Source organism: Etheostoma cragini, chromosome 18, assembly GCF_013103735.1.
Source record: "Etheostoma cragini isolate CJK2018 chromosome 18, CSU_Ecrag_1.0, whole genome shotgun sequence".
Lineage (NCBI taxonomy): Eukaryota > Metazoa > Chordata > Actinopteri > Perciformes > Percidae > Etheostoma > Etheostoma cragini.
In genome coordinates, this window is record NC_048424.1 from 1411604 (window position 1) to 1432807 (window position 21204).

At 38.3% G+C, this 21204-nt stretch overlaps 1 protein-coding gene across 2 annotated transcripts in view; it reads right to left on the minus strand.

Annotated features, from left to right (window-relative positions):
• ift172 (intraflagellar transport 172) overlaps positions 1–21204 on the minus strand; it is a 41681-nt gene that overhangs the window by 14646 nt on the left and 5831 nt on the right. For both annotated transcript variants that reach the window (XR_004660354.1, XM_034899783.1), the window contains exons 11-29: positions 20381–20542; positions 19979–20032; positions 19615–19718; positions 18535–18620; positions 17267–17379; positions 13408–13575; positions 12221–12357; positions 10270–10377; positions 9267–9351; positions 8632–8724; positions 7910–7987; positions 7028–7276; positions 5965–6043; positions 5450–5570; positions 4812–4956; positions 2663–2752; positions 1964–2061; positions 1525–1660; positions 770–886 (exon numbers count right to left, since the gene is read on the minus strand). Coding sequence is in view for 1 of the 2 variants with exons in the window: in XM_034899783.1 (XP_034755674.1) it covers positions 770–886; positions 1525–1660; positions 1964–2061; positions 2663–2752; positions 4812–4956; positions 5450–5570; positions 5965–6043; positions 7028–7276; positions 7910–7987; positions 8632–8724; positions 9267–9351; positions 10270–10377; positions 12221–12357; positions 13408–13575; positions 17267–17379; positions 18535–18620; positions 19615–19718; positions 19979–20032; positions 20381–20542 (2223 nt within the window). In the remaining variant the exon portion in view is untranslated. The remainder of the gene's footprint in view (positions 1–769; positions 887–1524; positions 1661–1963; positions 2062–2662; positions 2753–4811; positions 4957–5449; positions 5571–5964; positions 6044–7027; positions 7277–7909; positions 7988–8631; positions 8725–9266; positions 9352–10269; positions 10378–12220; positions 12358–13407; positions 13576–17266; positions 17380–18534; positions 18621–19614; positions 19719–19978; positions 20033–20380; positions 20543–21204) is intronic.

A 21204-nucleotide genomic window follows, 5' to 3' on the forward strand; every position in this document is an offset into this window, starting at 1 on the left:
CAATAAACTACGTAAAAGTGTTTTATACACCATTTATTAAATGTTTAATAATAGGTCAAAGACAAATATTACCCAGTAAACTGTATTAAAATGGAGCGCCACAGGTTAAATATTTATAAGACAACTTAAATCAAATTTAGATTCATAATTTGGAAGGTGAATTGACAAGACTACAAAAAAAATGATATTGTACAGCAATTTTAAAATTTAATATATATATATATAATTCAATTCAAGTTCTTTATTCAAGCTACTATGTGTGTTTATGTGATTTTAGCATCTTCTCAATTATTTTGGTGTCATAAATCTTTGATTGGAGAACAGTGTTCACATAGTGTGACATAGATCTGTGCAGTTTGCCTCATTGTTGTTGTCATTCTTCACTCAGTGGGGCCTCAAAGTTGGATGTTCGTTGGAAGATTATTTACTTAGTGTCTTTAATCTTTAATAATCTTCTTGACATGTAACTGTTTGTCTAATCTCAATTTCATCTATATGTAATTTATTTACTTGCTTTAACTAGTCTCAGGAGCAATTTCAGCACCTGAGCGATGGTGTTATTTAATTTTCACCAACAAGTCAAAGCTGGATATAGAAGTACAGTAAAGAATGTACTAAGGCTAAGGCAATAGTCCATTTGTTGTGGGACAAGGTTTTAGGGTTCAAAATATTAAATTACAGATCAACAAAGCTCTACACATATACACAAATGCAATGCAAATTTGATTAACAGCTAGCAAGCCAACAAAGCAAATGTGACTGTATCTACCCTGTAAGCATCCTCCCACATGTCGTTGATTCGGTACATGTGGACAGCCGCTTTCCACTCTTCAGCCTCAATGAAGTGGTACTCTGCCTCTGAGAACCTGGATTCAGCCTCCAACTCCTACAAGAAACATGCACAGAGTACACATCAACATTTCATACTTAGAATATTAATTTCGGTCCCTTCAGTTGTACTTTTTTTAGTTTGTGTCAGCAAAAAGGAAAACTGCCGACAAAAGCAAATTAAAAACGCTTAATGATGAAACATTATTGGATATAAATGATATAAAGTTTAAGAGCGACTGTATCTGAACAGAACTAAAAGGTCAGTGGTGGAATGTAACTGCGGGTATGTAACTTTGTCATATTTGCTCAAATATTCACTATATCTTGACATTATCTGTTAAAAAATTGAAAAAAGTAAATTAAATATGCCTCTGCTTCCTACTGGTGCTCCTAATGCCATAAGGGGAAAAAACAATCACAGCTAAGGAGACTCTAATGCAGTGTCAATCACTGCTTGTGAACTGCAGTCAAACTGTAAAACCAGGCAGAACTGATCAAATATGAATTAAGATTCATAACTGCATTGCCTATTTCTTCCTTCAAATGATTTCAGAAACATGTTTTAAGGTACTGTTTAGCTGCAAAATGAGAACGTTTGTGAGTAAGTTGAGCAAAGACCATGCACTGGCCACAACAAACTTTCTCATATTTTTATTTTTTAATTGTTGATATCAAGATTGTGTTGTGGTTTACCTTGGCCAGGTGCAGGTGGGTCTCTGTCAGCAGGTCAGGGTGATGTTTGGCCACCAGGCGAATAACATCATCAAACATCCGGTTCTTCTTGTACATGGTTATGGCCAGGTCGGGCTGCTTTACTGTGGCAAACAGCCTGAGAGAGAGAGAGAGAGAGAGAGAGACAGACAGAGAGACAGACAGACAGACAGAGTAAGTAAGTAACTGAACTGGTTTTGTTTTTCTAAATGTGATTGACAAAACACTTAAGCCAAGACATGAGTGGGTCAAATGCTCAAAACTGTTTCTGAAATCTTCACCTGGTAACAGCCAAACACGGTTTTCATTATGTTTTTCTTGCTGTAATTAGCTCAAACATAGTCGTCTTACTTAGCTTCACTCCCTTTTCATGCATCCAGCAGCCGATGATGCAACAAATTATAAATAAATCTCCATTTACCTCTCAGCCTCCTTGAATTTCCCATCTCTCTCCAGCTCCTGAGCTCTGCTGAGATACAGAGCCATGACCTCCTCCTCTGTCATACACTCCACCGCCAACTGAAAGAACAAATATGGCTTTATTTAATTGCTCTGTTTCATTGCTAGTCAGTGTTGTTCACCTAATTAAATGAAACACCTACTGTATACATTTCAGCCTAGTCACAAGTTCTTTATTAGTGGAACATTTAATTTAAATTTATTAAATTTGCAACAATAGTGCATATTGTTCATATTTATTTCAGATTAGATTAGATAAGATTCAACTTTATTGTCATTACACACGTACAGGTACAAGGCAACGAAATGCAGTTTGGGTCTAACCAGAAGTGCAATAGCAGTAAGTGCAGGATATACAATGGTTTCATAAGTGCAGGATGGATATTTACTGAATAAATATAGAAATTAATACTATTATAAACAGAATTTTACAGATAGATTTGTCCTATGAATATAATATATAGATAACAAGTATTGTGAACAAGATTTACAGGTGAATAGGTACTATGAATATATATACAGATGGCTATTAAAATAAACTGAATTTTTACAGATATATATATATAATAAGTTAGGCTAAAATGAGCAGTATAACAATGGATTTAAAGGTAGTACATACATACACAAACATACTTGCTTGTGTAGTTGTGTGCATTCTGACCTTATGAGCTTCCTCCCAGCGTCCTGCTGTAGTGTGCATGTCTATAGCATCTTTGATTTGACCTCCTTTCACAAACAGTTGCTCTGCCACCTACAGGCCATTAACACACAAAATACACACTAAAACTGTAAAATACAATCTAAATATCACAAGCTCCTCACATATAAACTCATATACATTATTCTGGGGTGCACACTTGAAAATAAAAACCCTGTGGCACTCTAATAATGTAATCATTTCCCAAAAATGTAATAAAATTTGCACTTTACCTGATCAGAAATGTAATAAAACCCAATGAAGTAATGAAATGCCCTGACTGATATGGTAATAAAGAAATTCAATAAAAAGTAGATTTCAGGTTGATTGAATCGACTGGTTTGCCTTCATCGCCTGCTTGTGTAACGTCAGCCGTCTTCTCATGGCGTCTAATGTATGTATACTTTTCCTAGTTTCTCATTTATATTTATATTCTGAGTTGTGCGACTGATTTACGTGTGCTGCTGTAACATAGTAATTTCCCATTTTTCTTGGGATCAATAAATATCTATCTATCTATCTATCTATCTATCTATCTATCTATCTATCTATCTATCTATCTAATCCACGATCCACTCCGGTCTGATGGACGACGGTCACACAACGACCAAACAGCATGGGTAGGGGCAGGTTCAATAGCCACTGGTAGGGATTTTAGCTGAATGCATCTTTGCCTGATAACACCGTTCCACAAGCCATTTGTTATAATAATAAATTATTTGAAAAAAACATAGAGCTGAAAGTTTATGTTTCCAAACGTGACATCAGTGTGAAAGGTGCTTTTTCAGTACTATTATTGTAGACTGTGAATACTTTCACACGTTACATTTCCAAGTAAAAATACATACTTTTTTTTACATTATGTGTTAAAATGATTAAATAATCAGTTTTTCCGATCGGGTTAAGTGCATATTTGATTATATTTCCAGGAAATGATTACATTATTGGATGTTTGACATCCTCTTAACCTTCTGGCACATCCACATATTCTATGACAATGGCATTCCTGCATAAAAAACACAAATATGAAAACCTACCTGCACTGATAACAACAAAGGATAGTGTAATGTGCTATGGTGTGTATCTGTTAATGTAAGAATTTAGGAACTATTGGGGAGAAGGAAAATGGAAACATCCATCACTTCAATGTGAATAGAGTTTTTTCTACATAAAAAGGTAAACGGTATTTTCCATTGTACCTGTTCTAACACTGATAATTGTGTGTGCTGGTTTGTTCTCATTAAAAAACGTTTAGTCAATTGTTTTTTTTCATGATAATTTATGTATTGAAATCCCAGGTGTGAGCCTTCTTCATTGTTTTAGTTTGCACTGAGTTAAACTTTCCTGCAACTTTCACAAGTTGGAAAGCAAAGAGCTTGTTATCTTAATTACTTTCTGTGAATGTGCCCATAGAGCAAACAGACAGAAATGGCCTGCTATTTTCAGAGGCTGGCAGTCTGTGGAGGCTGTTTGGCTCAGCTGAGCTCATCAGAATAAGCAGAGCACACTGCGTCTCACCACCACCATCATCACCATCTCTCTTCCTTTTATCTGTTCTTTGCATCTATAACAGACTTCTCTTTCTCTTCTCCTTTTCAATTCTCTGTGTGTGTGTGTGTGTGTGTGTGTCTGAGAGATGCAGAAATAAATTGCAGGTGGAAAAATCTCACTGCCCACGTCATCCTTTCGCTGCTTCCATCTCTCTGTCCGGTGTTGTGTTCAGGCGGCAAAACTAAGCTCACCTGACCACAGAGCCAACTGTATCCGCATGTAGGCTTGTACATACCGCATCTTTATAAGGTGACGTCTATTAAGAGAAACTAGACTGCCGGTACTTATGTACTCTATTTGTCTTGCAAATAGTTACCTGCTCACACATCCAGCAGACACAGAACATTAGCATTCATCATTTGGAGTCCACCTAACAAATCCAATTTAACAAATATCTGGTCCCTGTGGTCATTTTACAACTTGCTGAGGACATTTAGTCTCATCCTAACTGCTGATTTATTACACAACACTGCACAATAACATCTGCCCTCTTGGTGAGCAGAAAAACTTTTCTATAGACTCCCCCAACCGTATATATCATACCTCATCCCTCCTCTCTCACCTCATAATCCTGCATGGAGGCGTAGTGCTGAGCTATCTTCACGTAGTATTTCCCTGCTGATGAGTCCTCCTGTAACTCCAGGATGTGGACGGCTTTCTTCCACTGACGAGCTGCGATGGCCGCCTCAATGGCTTTAAGTGAGCAGCTAAGAGCGGACCGGAGCAAGACAACAGACAGACTCTTAGTGTACAGGGTATCCATATAGTTGAATGAAATAAGCATCAACTCTGAAATGTAGATTATGTGTGTAGACACTAATTTTGTTGCTCCATTAACACAGCCAAATTCAAAGTAAATCAACTTTGGTTAGGATTTAAGTTAAACAAAACAAATGAATTACCTCTGAGGCACAGATTTAAACTTTATTGGCAAGATCCTTAGTTTCTGTGAAGAGCTTTAGCTTCCTGCAGTCAAAATTTGGTTTTAGATGCTTTTTCAACCTAGAAAGAATAAAGATCTGGGCACTGATTACCTGTCCTTATTTTGTATTTTGGAGGGATATAATCATGTTTAAAGAAATCTATTATGGTCCTGGTGATGATTTAAAGAACTATTGGCCATCTCTGTTGGATTGTTTTTTTTATGGGTCATCTCTACTTCTCTCCATCTGCCGAAATATTTGTCTCTTCACTACATACCCTGCTTCAATGAAGTGGTTGATGGCGGCGTCCATCTGTTTCTGCTGGACGAGGTAGTCTCCCCAGGCCTCCTCCAGTTTCACCACCTCAGCAGGGAAGGTAAGGCGAGCCAGCTCCACCGCTACAGGAGGCAGAAACTTTACTTAATATACTGTACATCTACTATATACCTACACTTACTTCTATTACCTGTATCTTTTTTGTTTTTATCAAATGTTAAAACAAGACTACAGAGTCTACAGGCATGCCAGAAGCACTTTGAGCAAATGCTAACATCAGCATGCTAACATGCTCACAGTAACAACTCAAAAACATGCTGATGATGTTTAACATGTTCACCATGTATGTATGTATTCATTAGGATTTCCCCTCTGGGAGACATGAAAGTTTGAACCAAATTTGGTGTCAATCAATCAAATGGTTGTTGAGATAGTTCAGTCTGGACCGTAGTGGAGAACTGACCATGATCCTGCATAGAACCATGCTGCTAGCAAATCTGTATGTCATTGATTTACCTTTCCTGAAGGCACCACCTTTGCAGTAGCACTCCAAAGCTCTCTGGTTGTTTCTGATCTTCTCATACAGATCTCCTGCCTGGTCAGGGAGGACATAGAGCACATCAATTTATTAAGACAAAGTGATATGTAAGGTTGAGTCAGGGTTGTTCAGGATTATTAGGAATGTTAACTATATGGCAAAAGTATGTGGACACCCCAGCTTCATTTGTTTCAGTCAAGTGATTTCTTATCCAAAGGACTGGGCGATATGGAGAAAATCAAATATCACAATATTCTTTGACCAAATACCTAAATATCAAAATCGCAACGATATTGCAGTGTTGACTATTGGTGCTTTCACAAAATATTTACACAATGAGATTTTTGATCAATAATCATCAGTAATGTGGCTATAATGACTAAGTGGGTAAAATCAAAAGAAAATGACATCACTTTACTGTAATTTAGCTTTTAAAACCAGGAAAAGACACCACTTATGCCATATTATGATAACCAAAATCTAAGACGACATCTAGTCTCATATCTCAATATAACATCGATGTATTGCCCAGCTCTAGTTTAAATGCTAATTCACAGACTTTTCTAACCTTGCAAGATACACGAAATATACACAAAATGTCGGCAGGACATATTGGCTACCACAAATTAAAATCACACATTACAAGCATCCATATCGAATTTCAAACAATTAAATTAATGAAACGCTACACCATCAGGATACGGCAACACATTTTTTTTTCTCTCTCTTTCTTTCCATCTTCCCCACCTGTTACATGTACTGTACACAGATGGCTTGAGGAGGAGAATTGAGTTCTCAGACAAACGGCTACAAAAAGAGACACACAGAAATAACAGACAGATGGAGGGAGACAGAGTGCAACACTGAAAAAAAACTAAAGAAACAAAAATGTTCCTCTGTTGTTACCTCTCCTCTCCTGGCACGTGTTAGGAGAGGAGAGGATGATGAGGTGAAAGAATAGGATCCCAGTATAGACCGCTGTGATCAACTCTACAATAAACAAGACAGACAGAGATAGATAGATGGGGACAGTCCACTCACTCTCTCATAAAACTCTCCCTTGATGAGACTGGCGGCGATGCGGCTGACAGTGTCGCTGTTGTTGGTGATCTCGGGATGGCCGATGGCCAATCGGGCGGCTTTAGCCGGCAGTCCAGCCTTCAGATAGAGGTTGATGGCACCCTGGAGGTCTCCCTCGCTCTCCTTCACCTCACCGGCCTTCTCGTCCTGACCCGTCTCTGTTAACCACTGGTAATAGTTCCCACGCAGGTTGTCCAGCTCCGGGTGGCCCTAAGAGAGTCATTTTGGGTTGAGAGTGGGGTTTTTTCCACGTTAGACATAGGTTTAAATCTAGTGTTGAAACAATTAGTTGACTGAGAAAAAATTAAATTGACAAAAACTTAAAAAAATCTTTTAATCTCAAAGCCATTTATTTAGCAAAATGTTCACTACAGTTTGCGGTGTTTCACTGTAAAAAAATATGATCGTACATTTACTATCTTTAGATTTTGGTCTGTTGATTGGAAATAAGCTGTATAAAGATGTTAGCTTGGGCTCTGGGAAGATATAACAGGTCCTTATCTGATATACCGGTAATCAACAGATTCACTGTTAGTTGTAGCCATATTTTTATAAGTCACAGTTAAAGGTTCCCTGATGAGTTCTAGACATCTAGTATTATGTTGGGGATCTACCGGATCCAAGCTCAGTTATTTCGTCCTTTTTTTTGTTTTTTCTTGGATCAAGTCTGCACTGAGATCGTCTGTAGAACGGTATTCAAGAATTATCTTACAAAAACCCAGAAAACTGGCTAAATTACTGCACCACAGAAGAGGTTACAACAGCAACAGAGAGCAACAGCAAAATCCCCCCTTAGGTAAAGCAACAACAAACAGAGTTTACATTTAGTCTGTGGGTTATTACCTTGGCTTCAGCCACAGCGATGCAGTCGTCCCACATGTGGAGCTCCTGGTACATCTCTATCGCTTCATCGATGGAATTCTGCAGAAACAAACCAATTAAGACATTGGACTCTGTACTGCGCAATTATATAATCATAATTACAAATTGTTGCTTCGGCAAGTAATAAAGCGTATACATTTATGATTAACACTCTATGTTGAGAGTTTCTGGTCTGGAGAATTCAAGCGTGGGCTTCTACCTAACATTCATGTTGTCCTTGGGTCAAATTTGACCCGCTTTCAGTTTTTTTTTTATCACAAAAAAATGGGCCTTCGAAATAAGTGCTGAAAATGTTAACATTAGAAATATCAATAACTCAAAAAAATATATACATATATATACATTTATATATAAAATAAAAAAAGCACCCACAACATTGGAAAAGTGACAAAAATGTCAAAAAAGCGATAATTGTGTTTCATGGTTGACGGGAAGACAACACAAGGGTTAATAGGTAAACCATTTGACCAATCACAGGTAGACAGAAGATAATGGAATAATGCTTTTTTTTATATAGGTACATTAACTGTTCGAATGCTGTTTGAACATGCAGCATTGCGTGAGTGTTTGGTTTACTGTAACATGCATAAGTAATTAATTCTACTCATGATATAGAAATATGCATATTTTAAGTGTCTACACAAGGTTTGGTTGTATGAGGCACAACAGGGTGTGTCACCAACCTGCTCCGAGTAGTGCATCTCAGCCAGTTTAAAGTTTTTATCCAGCATGGCCATGTGGGCTTGGACTTGGAAATACTCTGTTCCATCTCCTCCCTGCTCAAAAGACACACACACACACACACACACACACACACACACACACACACACACACACACACACACACACACACACACACACACACACACACACACACAATGTAATGATCACTCAGTTTGTACTGTGTTGACAAAATGTAAATCAGTTTTATGACATATCAAGAATTATTACAATGGTGCATTTTTTTACTTTTGAAAAAACATTTCACAGATCACTTGTTACTTTGTAGATTCAGATTAAAATACAGATACAAAATAAAAATAAATGTAATATTAATAAATTAAGATACCGGCCAGAATACGAAGTAAGTGAAATAAGCTCTATCTTTACCGGCTGCAAGATTTAAGTGATAAGGATTAATGCATCAATATTTATAATGTGGTATAATGTATATATATATTTTTTCTTTTCTTCTGCTAGTATTTAATCACTTAATTCAAAAATATGTATCTACTACCCTTACAACTCTGTATATGTTGTATAAGCAGTCAGTGTGGAGATGTATTGTGTCTTTTATCTGCGCTGATATGAAACACACCATTTCCTGTGAAACTTTGTCAGCGATCTGGTTTGTTTTGTGGAGGAAACGCACTGTTGAGACGTCCCCCAACGCTGCAAAACACCTAGAAATGATAAAGAAAAACAAAAAGAGGGCAAGCATGTAAGTAATAGAGGTAGAAAGACAAAACCCAGAAAGAAACATCCAGTGGAGTAAAGGTACAGGGGAATATCAGCTGGTCGAAGCTTTGAAAAGCTGTTCACTTAATGAACTGAGATAAATGAGGGTTTTTGTCTAATTAGCCTTTAGATACTCTGCGGTCTAAATGGGCTGAGAATAAAAAAGGCACATCTAAGCATTTGGCCACTTTATTACCAACTCTCTCTGAACAGTTGCATCAGATTAATGAACAAGTCATGAAAGAAGAAAAAAAAGTTTGAAAAGTAAAAAGTCCCTCTGTCTGACTCGTTCTCTCTTTCCTCCCTCCCTCATTAACATTATGCATTCCAGACGAAAATGTTTCTCTCACAGATTTCATGATTTATGCAAATCAAGCCGATGCCTAACGAATGCATATGCATTATTAATGACAGAGAATTCAAATTGGAAAGTTTCTCTAAACAGAGATAAAGATATAGATGGAGGGAGAGGGAGAGAGAGAAAGAGAGAGAGAGAGAGAGAGAATGCTTATGATTAAAAAATGTCTTTGATAATTAATGAAGTTAGAGAGGGAGGTCAGGGAGGTGTGTGTGTGTGTGTGTGTGTGTGTGTGTGTGTGTGTGTGTGTGTGTGTGTGTGTGTGTGTGTGTGTGTGTGTGTGTGTGTGTGTGTGTGTGTGTGTGTGTGTGTGCGTGTGTGTGTGTGTGTACTTATATGTGTGTCCCAAACTGTGTCTTTTTATTCCAGGGTGCCCTTGTTGTCTTATTTCTCTTCTGTTTCCAAGATAAGTAAGTTTCACTTACAACGAAGACTGATAAAGAATGTAATTGGCTCAGAGATCCGGACATTAACTTGCAAGGTTGTGTGCGTGTGTCTTGCTGACCTTTCTGCGATGTGCAGCTGGTGAGCCTCTAGAGCCAGCTTGCTGAGAGTCTTCCACATGGCTTCAGTCTCTGGTGACATCTCCAGAGACTCAAGGAACGCTGTAGCTCTGAACACACACACAAAGACATACAGACACACACACACACACACACACAAACACAATCTTTGTGGGGACCCGTCATTGACATAATGCATTCCCTAGCCCATTACCCTCTTAAGCTTAACCATCAAAACTAAATGCCTAACAGTAGCCCTTACCCTCACACTAACTCTGACCTAATTCTAACCCTAATGCTAAAACCCTAAAACCAAATCTTAACCCTAAACCAGTCCTCCCAAGTTTTGGGGTCCGGCATTTTGGCCCCACAATGCTGTCCGGACCCCAGAAGTATTCTGTGTTCCCGTTTTTTGGACCTCACAAATGTTGTTAAACAAGAACCACAAAAAGACAAAAAGTCAGTGGCAAGGTTACCAGCATGTCCTGTAGGAACACTGTGAATTACTTTTGTGGCATTGGCTTTCTTGGTAAGACTTTTTAAGAATAGAGCTCTATTCAACTGGAGATGATCTAGTTTCCTACACCAGCGGTGAAATCACAGAGAAAGCTCCTTCATTGTTAGCCTTCGTTATCTTACAGGGTTTCTGCAGAAAGGTAAATTTAAGACCTCAGAGAATGTACTTTAATAAATGTTATAATAAAGTATAAAACGTATGATGGAAAACAAGAAGAGATAATAGTTCCCAGTAGTATATATATAGGAGCAAAGAAGCAGCAGAAAATTGATGAATGGATTCAATTATCGGAGTTATCACAAAAATGAATTCATTCTTAGCTGATGAGCTTCCTAGTTTTTGTAGCACGCAGCACAATCCACTTGCGAAACAATCCCACTTTTAGTTTATATAGGTGTGAAATGTATCTCTACAGCCAACCATCACATACAAAATTATTTTGTAATCAAAATCAGAGCCCACGCAGCAGGCACAAGGAAATATTATATACTTTTTATATTCAATTTAAGACTTTTAATTACGTTCTAAGGCCCTTTTTTGTTTGAGGAAAGTGAATTCAGTGCATTTTAACACTTTCAAGGTACCCTGTTTTATCTGTGGTCAATTTCTCACCAGATGGACTAACACAAGTCACTAAAATCCTAAAAGTGGGTGGCCTCACGTTGTGTGACTGAGTTCAGAGTGAAGAGTTCAGCTGCTGCTCCTCCTACAAACTGAGAGAGGTCAGTTACAACGATTTGAGAGCATCACTTTGGAGGTGTTTAAATCCCGACCTACTAAGGAGACCATGCCGCCCAGCTGGCCTGGGAGCTCGGAGGAAACCCTCAAGAAGAGCTTGAGGAAGCTGCTGGATAAAAGGACAGCTGGCCTCTTCTGCTCGCCCTGCTGTCAATGTGACTCGGACCCAAAAAAAGCAGCAAGTCGTTTGAAGGCCGGATGGATGTGGAACCCAACAATAATAACAGTGATGGTATCACAGAGTTTATGAAATCTTTGCAATGGAAAGAATAACCTTCTACATGAGACTTCAAGTCAGTCAATTTGAAGGAATCGGGGAGGAGTGCACTACACACATTTTCCTGCACTGCTTCTGTTAAATCGGGGTTTCCTGTAACTTTGTAATCTTCCTTTAATCCATTATATTTCAATTCTTTAGCCTTCTTTTCCCTTCTATTTTCACACAGGCCGACTCTGATAAACTCCACGTGGAGTTACACCCTGTGTTTGGTTTGCACTGATGTTATTCTGTTTAAAACATCTGAAAAATTTGGATCAGTCTGTGAAGGTTTTCAACCCCACAATGATTGCTAAACTGCTGATACCATGGGATTCTGAATAATAAAAATAAAAGTAATGACAGTGATGGCTTGGCTGAATGTTGAATATCTAGATTTTTGATTGTTAGTCTAATATCTGTCTAAGTAGTCTGAACCTACCTGTCATAATCTCCATCATCAATTGCAGTACCAAACTCAATGAGACCTTCGTCCAGCGTGTATGTCACGGTGTTGACGCCCTCCGTCACAATCACGTCGGTCTTCCCGTCGACTCTTTCTAGATCCACGATGTCTCCCTGACAAAGACAAGTGAAACCAATTTAGATCTCAATTAGAGAGATGTGGTCTGTAACTAAGTAGGGCCTACATTTAGAACACATTTGTGGTAAGGTTTCCATTTCATTTTACTTTATACTTCTACAACTCAAAAGGGACACATTGTACTTTTTAACTCTGCTACATTTATTTGATTGCTAGAATTACTACTTACTTTACGGATAAAGATTTTACAAACAAAAGATATGATCATGATACTTACACATTAATGCATCAGTATTAATAATCAAATGCAGAGTAATATATAAAACTCACAGGAGCCAGTTTCTGCACTGAATACTTTCACTTTGATACTTTAAGCACATTTTTGCTAATGTTACGTATATGCTTTATACTTAAGTAACAGTTTGAATGCAGGACTTTAACTTCTGTTATGAAGTCTCATCTCAGTGTGATATTAGTATTTTTAACTTTTTAACTATAAATACTTCTTCCACCATTACAAAGAATACCCAGCATATATTTAAACTTTTTTTTTTTAATGATGGACCACAGCAATTATTTCTCCATTAACTCTGTAATCTGTAATAGTTGATGCACTTTTTCAATTGTCCACCTGCACCCATGTAATAGTTGTCTCTGCCTGGTTTTTATTATAAATGAGAACATCAATGAGGGAAAGCAAAAGCAAAAGAAGTTGTTTTGGTGTAAAAACTACCAACATAGTAACACAACTGATGGCTCAGAGGTGGAACTCTCTTTATAAACGGGAACTCAGTTTACTCATCATAAGGTGAACTACTCAGCCTAAAAAAACAATTGTGTAATGCCCTCTGTGGTTCTGGAGGAGGCGCTTCATCACGTCTGACAAAATAACCCTGACAAACTGGCAGTGTGGAGTTTGAAAGTCATGTGAAATTAGCAGGCAGAGAGGATCAAATGAAGTGATGACAAAAGGCCAAGATGAGCGCTGTTTTATACTATACTTAATAAACTTTTCAGTCATGTAAGATGTAACCTGATGGAGAAACACATACACACTCACACATACAAAGTGAACAAAGCCTCACCTTGATGGGGAACATGGTGATGCTCTCCGGGCTGTCGATGCTGTACCAGATGCAGAGGTTTCCCCTGTTTTGGCCGACTACCACGTCACTGCCAGGCACCCACTGGACGTAGGAGCAGAAACTCAGCAGCGTCGTCTTAACGCCGCTCTCAATGTCATACAGATGGAGCTAAAGAGGACGGAGAGGGAGGAATATATACAGAGGAATTAGATATATTGCTGGGAGTTAGATGAGAAGGTTAACACCACTCTCAGTGTTTGTCAATTCAATCTAAAGTCAGTAGACAGCTTGGTTTAGCATAAAGACTGAAAACAGCTAGCCTGGCTCTTTCCAAAAGGGAACAAAATCCTCCCATCAGCACCTCTAAAGTTCACTTATAATCCTGTTTATATGTATAAAACTTGGATGTTGTTTCTGCAGGCATCACCAAATTAAATGTAATACTTTTTTTTTTAAGATCTCTATAATACCAAACACAATACAATTTAATGATGTAATGATAAATTGATGCTTCCGTGCTACTGTAGCAGCAGTAGTGACACTATTTATTGCAACTAGGGCTGGGTGATATGGAGAAAATCTAATTTAACAATATTTCTGACCAAATACCTCGATACTGATACATCAACGATATTGTAATGTTTATTATAGGTGCTTTCACAAAACATTTTTGGATAAATTACCATCAGTAATGTGGATATACTGACTTAAAGGCAAATGAAAGAACAGTTACTACAGTCTGGGAAGTTCAGAAAATGACATCTCTTCACTGTAATGCAGCCTTTAAAACCAGGAAAAGACCACTTATGCCGTATTATGATATTATGATATACAACATTTAGTCTTATATCACGATATCAATTTAATATCAATATATTGCAGAGCTTTAGTTGCAGGTCCAATGGTGCCGAACAGCCTCCTGCAGCACAATCCACTGACAAAACAATCCCACTTTTACTTTATGTGTGTAACGTTTTCTGTCAGCTCTCAATCGTATACAAAAACACTTAAAAACTCCCAATTTCTGCCAGCGCCATGTTGAATAAACAGATATAAATGCCCTCCTCCTCCAACTCATGGCAAGAAAGCAAATAAATAGATATATCATAGAAGTAGAAAATACTTTTTTATTTCTGTGGTATTAACAAAAATGTCAAACTATTCTTTTAATGACTGCAAAATGATCAGATATCCATCCATCCATCCATCAGATAATAAAGAGGTCAATGACAGACCTGGCAACTAGGTTGCTATAGTCAGACGTAAGAGCCGGTTTCAACATTGTTTCTGGATGAAACAACACTTCAACTCTTATGGCTTGAACAAAGTTGATTACCTTCCGGCAGCACCCTCTGAATACTCACACTGCTAATTTATTCTGCTATACTCTTGATGAGTGGAGATGAGGTACATTCTATAAGCTACAGTGGCTCCCACAGCACTTAATATGTATGTGTGGGTATGAGAGGCAGCCCCGCTGTTGTAATCAGCTACTTTAATATCTTCCCCCCCACCATTTTTAATAATGCTCAATCTATAGTTACACCCTGGAGCTCAGCCTGCCAAGTTTGAATGCAACGAGGAGGAGCAGTCTGTTGATAAGTTCACACAAAAGTAGGTTATAATTAAAGAAACATTTGTTATGAATCTTGACATTTTCTTCTTTTATTTGTGGTAAGTGCTCTGAATATGCGCTGCGAATGTCCAAAAAATGTGAAAGAGCCAAATGTCATGATGCCATCATGGAAGCCATTTCCTCTTCCTGTTTGTGTGAATTGTCTGTTTCCCTGTTTGTTATCCCTCATGTTTCTCCCTCCTGCTCTGTGTCTGTGAGTTGAGGGCGTGGCTTAGTTTCCAGGTCGCTTCAGGTGATCCCCCAGCAGTACTTAAGGCCTGGTCTGTGATCCACTCATCGCCAGATCGTACAGTCTACTAGCGTGGTACAGTTGTAACTCCAGGCTCCCTGTGTAATTCTGTTTCCTGGTGTTTTGGCCTGTGTGGCTAATGTTATCTGTGTTGTCTCCTGTTGCAGTCTGCCTTACTTGCTCGTGCTCACGCTTTCTGTTACCCCCGCCTGCCTGCCTGCTTGCTTGCTTACACCTACGTCTCTCTGGATGCAAGGAGGTTATCAACGTGTAGGAACGCCATTACCACATGGTCCACGCCACAAACAAAAGACACTGGTTCACTGTGCATGCTCTAGAGAGCGCACTGTACCCACCACTGCATCACATTAATCTTTGCATGTTTTGCGTGTGCATGTGTGTGTGTGCGTGTGCACATTTTACTAAATTGTTCTTAAAATTACAATGAAGTGCTGCTCTATTGACTTAGACAAGGTATTTGTTGGTCAATGTCAAGATATTAATATGCCAAGAATTCACCTAAACACACTGTTGTGTAAGACCAGCATGCCCATGGGCACAAAGATAGGCGCAGCTGCATTTGCTATCATAACGACGTGGGCGCTGGATGGGGGACTGACAATTGCGTTAGATTTAAACTTAAACTAAACTTTTACGCAGCGCTGGGTATAACATAGGGCTCCTTATCTTTATGCAGCATCAGTACTGATTTGAAGGTTAAAAGAATCTCTAAAAAAAAATACCTGTGCAAAAGAAATAACCCACTGAAATATGTATTCAAGTCATCTGGCTAGAAACTGTTCCAGTTAAAGATTTCTATCTGCAAAACAACCTTCACAGTGTCTAAAACAGGGAGAGAGAGAGATTATAAAAGTTTTTTCTGGTTCTAACAAGCCTTGGACTTCTCGTTCTTTGGCTTTTTTTATGTTTACTTCACTATGCCACTAAAGTTTATTTTGTACATACTGAGTGCATTTGTACATTTTTACCTGAAAAAAAAAAGTGAGTGGAGCAAAAAGTTTGAAGCCACTAAGGGATTCCCAATTACCAGACTTGTCCATGTCTTTGCCCCAGGGTTTAGACATCAAACTGCTCCATTACCCCGGGGCAACAACTGACAGCCGCTCTCTGCCACTCACATCCTGTGAATCTCAGCCCTGCCAAAACTGAGACCTTTTCTAAATGTTGTCTGTTCTTGGTATAGAGGTGGGAAAATGGGAAAATGTGTATTTTTCCACTCAAATGTCTTGCTTCCTCAGTCCAAACCACAAAAATATTCAATATGATAAAAAACAGGAAAACAAAAATCAGGAAATCACCATATATGAAAGTCTGAAAACAGCATTTTCGGCCTTTTTTCCATTAACAATTATTTTAAAGGATTAATTGATTATCAAAACAGTATTTATAATAATACAATAAATATTTTCTGTTGCTCGACTAATAAATTAGTTGACTAATCGTTGCCGCTCTAATGCAAAGTAGACACTGCTTTGTTTAAAAGGGTAACAAGCCAAAAAGGATGGGAATCCCTGAACTACAGGACGTAAACATCACTTCATACACAACTTCTTTGTGCTAGGTTTGTCTTTTTGCACCTAACGCTGTCTGCCTTAATTGACCTACTTCAATTTTAAATGCAGTACCACCATTGGCTCAACGGGAATTAAGTTTCACCACTACTGGTTACTTGTATATGGTTGGGTTAACAAAGTTCTCTTGAGACTAACGGCGTCCTCTGTGGCAATTGCAGACACATTTATTCTGAAACACTATCACATCACCTGGATGACCAAAATGGCTTCCCAAAAAGCCACAAAACATTATTTGGATGATGGATGTGGCTATAACTTTAGAAATGCCCTAACCAAGGCTCAACTTACTACTTTACTTATCATCGTCTTACGTATCCTCTGCCCCTCTGTCCCTTTAGGCCTCCCTCACATTGTTTCCACTCTTCCAATCCCTCAGGCTGATGAGGTTTTCATTCTCACCCGCAGCTTCTTGTCCCTGAACAGCAGTTTGCGTCCGGTTTCATTGAGTTCCAGCCAGTCAATCTTGGACTGTTGGCTGATGGTTCCCAGATTGCAGCCCCCGGCCAAGTCCACTGAGGAGAGAGTAAAAGGACAGGTTAACTGAGCAGCAGTGTGAAAATATATCTGGCTAAAATTGGCCTTTTATTCAAATAATCAGTCAGTCATTTGATAATATCTAGTATTTATTATTTTTATCAAGCAGCGTGACTTGTGTCTCTACTTTAAAAACGTACCTGCTCTGGTATCAACTTGATAGCATTACTCTGCTGATATATCAATTTTTTTATTAAAATCCAATATGCTCCAGTCAGTTTAGTTCACTCAATGCAAATAATACAGTTCATCTGATGATGTACTGCAGTTCTTTCTAGTTGCAGCATTTCAGCAGTTTAATATTATGGTGAGTAATCATGTGTGGATACTAGCTCTGGCACAGTGTGTAAACTATGATATACTAAAAGATCTATGGAGAGAAAAATATCATAGTTGCAGCATCATCAGCATCCAACATGTTGTTAAACACCCACAGCGTTGAAAACAGATGACTCACTATTACTTATAGTACACGTATACAGTACCTTGGATACCAACAAAATAGCTTCTCTACACCTTTTTTGGAGTTTGTTTGCTTTTCTTGCATGAAGAAGACCTACGCTGGGTCAGCTCGTGGCAAATAAAAGCTAAAGTATATTGTATTTAAATAATACGAATGATCGGTGGTGGAAATACTTAGATATTTTACTTAGCAATACCACAGTGTAGAAATACCTACAAGTAAAAACTTGCATTCAAACTTGTACTTATTCTTAAAGTATCCAAAGTAAAGGTGCTCATTTTGAAGAGTGGCCCACTTCAGAATAATGCATATAATGCAATTCTCATTACTGATGCATTAATGTGTTCCTCACTTTAATGATGCAGTTGGGGCTAATTCTAATTACTTTATATATTACTGAGTAGCTTGGGAATTGAACCTTTACTGAACCCCACAAATCAATAAAGTCTGATCTTAACCCATGACAATACATGATACTGTAATTTATTTGTTGATTACATTTTGTATTATCAATCTGAATTTGCAAAGTAACTAAAGTTATAAAATAAATCTAGCTGAGTACAAGTATAAGGTAGCAGAAAGTGGTAATCTGAGTACCGTACTTGAGTAAATGTACTTTCCACCACTGTAAATGACCATACCAAGAGCAGGATGACAAACACATTCTTACCAATACAAATGGTCTTTATATCAATCAGATATGCAAGCTTCTTGTTGTCTTCAACTCCTCTCTGCTTCCTCTCATTAAGTCGGACACTGCAAAACAAACACTGGTCAATGTAACCTGACTGAATTTACACTGATTCGACTTGCAAGTGTTAAATGCAGCATCTGCTCAGTCTGATTGGCTTCAGCCGCCGTTCAAACCCCCAGGACACCCCTGATCATGATGTGGTCATGCGACAGTGTCCAGCCAGAGGCAAGGAGCAGTCAGAGCATCCTGAAACCTGCCGCGTCAACCGCAGTCAGCCATTAGTCTATTATCGGGGGACTGTTTGACAGGGCTGAATATTTTTTAACATGGGTTCTTGCTGACGAGCAGGCTGTGGCTAACTGACTCTTATGAAGCCTCACTGGTCGCGATAACTGGAATTTCTACATAGCTCAATACACCCATCTAGTGGACAGAGCTGGAGATGCATATTAGGAATGATCAGGGGATGGCCGGGTTAGATCAGTTGGTAGAGCAGGTGCACATATATAGAGGTTTACTCCTCGACACAGCTACCGTGGGTTCAACTCGGACCTGCGGCCATTTGCTGCATGTCATCACCCCTCTCTAACTCCTTTCATGTCTCCTGTAAAGGTAAAGGCCTGTAAATGCCCCAAATAATCTTAAGAAGGAATGATCAGGGGTTGATTAATGGACATTAATTAAACAAGACAGTATTTGAAGTATGTTCAATTCAACTTTTTATGTTTTTATTTGGATTGAAAAAAAGATACATCTTACTGTACAGATGGAGAGGTAAAGGGCTTTTACATTTTCATACATACACTCATTATAGAGTAGAAACTCTCTAGAGTAGAAAACTGCCAACATAATTTTTTTTACAATTCTTAATTTCAAGAAAACAATGAGTTATGAGTTATACCTGTTAACAGTTAACAGTTATCAGTTAACCGGTCACAATCATTTATATGTGTCAGAGATATCTGTGTTTGTTCTGTGGAATCGGACAAACCGGCTGAGGTGTTTCTTACTAAACCAACTTGATATGGTGTGTTTGCTTTGTGTAACCGGACCTACCTGATCAGGTGAGGGTTCATAAATTCTGTTCTGACAGATCCCAGAATCTCATTGCTACTGTATTCCACCAGGCTCAGCTCCCCAGCGTTAAAAATCATACACACCTGGAAGATAAAACACAGTAGCATGCAGTATAATGGGAGCAGTAGTAAGGGAGCGGGCAGCCACACAGGCACACGACACGACGGTACTGCAATTACATTTTGCAATGTATCTCTCCTTAGCGAGTATCATCTAGCAGTGCTGTAACGTTTATGGTAAAACCAACAGGTGGAGGTGTTTTTTTAATATGATGGAGAAAAGTCCCATAATAGCCTTTTTTATAATAATCTTCAAGCTGCCAAAAACACATGCGTGTACTCACTGTTTCATTTTCAAAAAAGAACTTTTCATTTCCCCCAGAACCGGGCCATGGCACCTGAAAGAAAAGCAGCAGAGTCAAGGCTTCAATTCAAACGTCCACCTCCATTTATTGAGAAAAGATAGGTATGATAAGACACAAACTAAAGGAAGCAAATGGATTTCATTCAAGCAGTTTAAAGCAGTAAAGAATGACAGTCTTCAATGGAAGAAGAAGTCCCAACAACAACGTGTGTCTTCAAAATGTTTCTCTATTATATTGGCATGTAGGCAGAAGTTTTTAGGCTGACATTTGAAAAACCTTAGCAGATAAACTCAAACAAAAAAGGTATGGGTAGATATCAGCTGAAGTAAGTAAATGTGTTGAATTTGTGCGATTTAGGTGAAGGGGCCCTTTAAGTCCTACCTCGCTCAGTTTATTTGTCAGCAGGTCTCCCAGAAGAAGAGTGTCGGAGGTGTGAGCCACCAGGTAGCGATCTTTGCCCATGATTTTGACTTCTTCTATCTCATAACCATAATAGGACTTCAGGACAACCCGGGTTCCTGTAGACAGGTTTCTCACTATCACCTAATAGAATGTGGAAGAGACAAAAAGAAAGAAGGAAAGAAAGAAATAAGACATGTTTCATTTGTATTGTTTTAACTAATAGTTGCGAAATTCAATGACTTGATGCATAAGCTTAATAAAACTGTATTGTCCAAGGTCTACGTATCATTTTTTTTTTAGATATTACACAAATGAATCCATCCGTCCTCTGATAGAGTAAAATAACCTGAACAGCTGTAATTGCAGGCATACACAAAGAAAATGTTGCTTATGATCTATTGATGTAATTACAAAGCACTTGTCTCAAGATTTTCTCAATCATAATCTCGTCAATTTTAATTGTGTATCTTATTTTTTCAAACAAGCAACAAAATCAACCCATGCATCAAATAACTTGGGATATTGTTTTGTTTATCCAATAATTTGGGATATTGTGTTGTTTATTGTCCTTGATTGAGTTTTAGGGCTATTTCTACACATTTCTATCAGTTGGGTTTACATCGCTATTATTCTGTGTTACCAACTACTGATTGTCACAGACCAAGTTATTCTTTTCTCAGTTTCTAGAAGACATAAGACAACCGTCCCATAAAATGCTGTTTTAAACCTCCTTAATTCATTAATGTATTTGCAAGATTTGTGTTTTTCTTTTCAAACACAATATGTTTTTACCTATTTAAAAT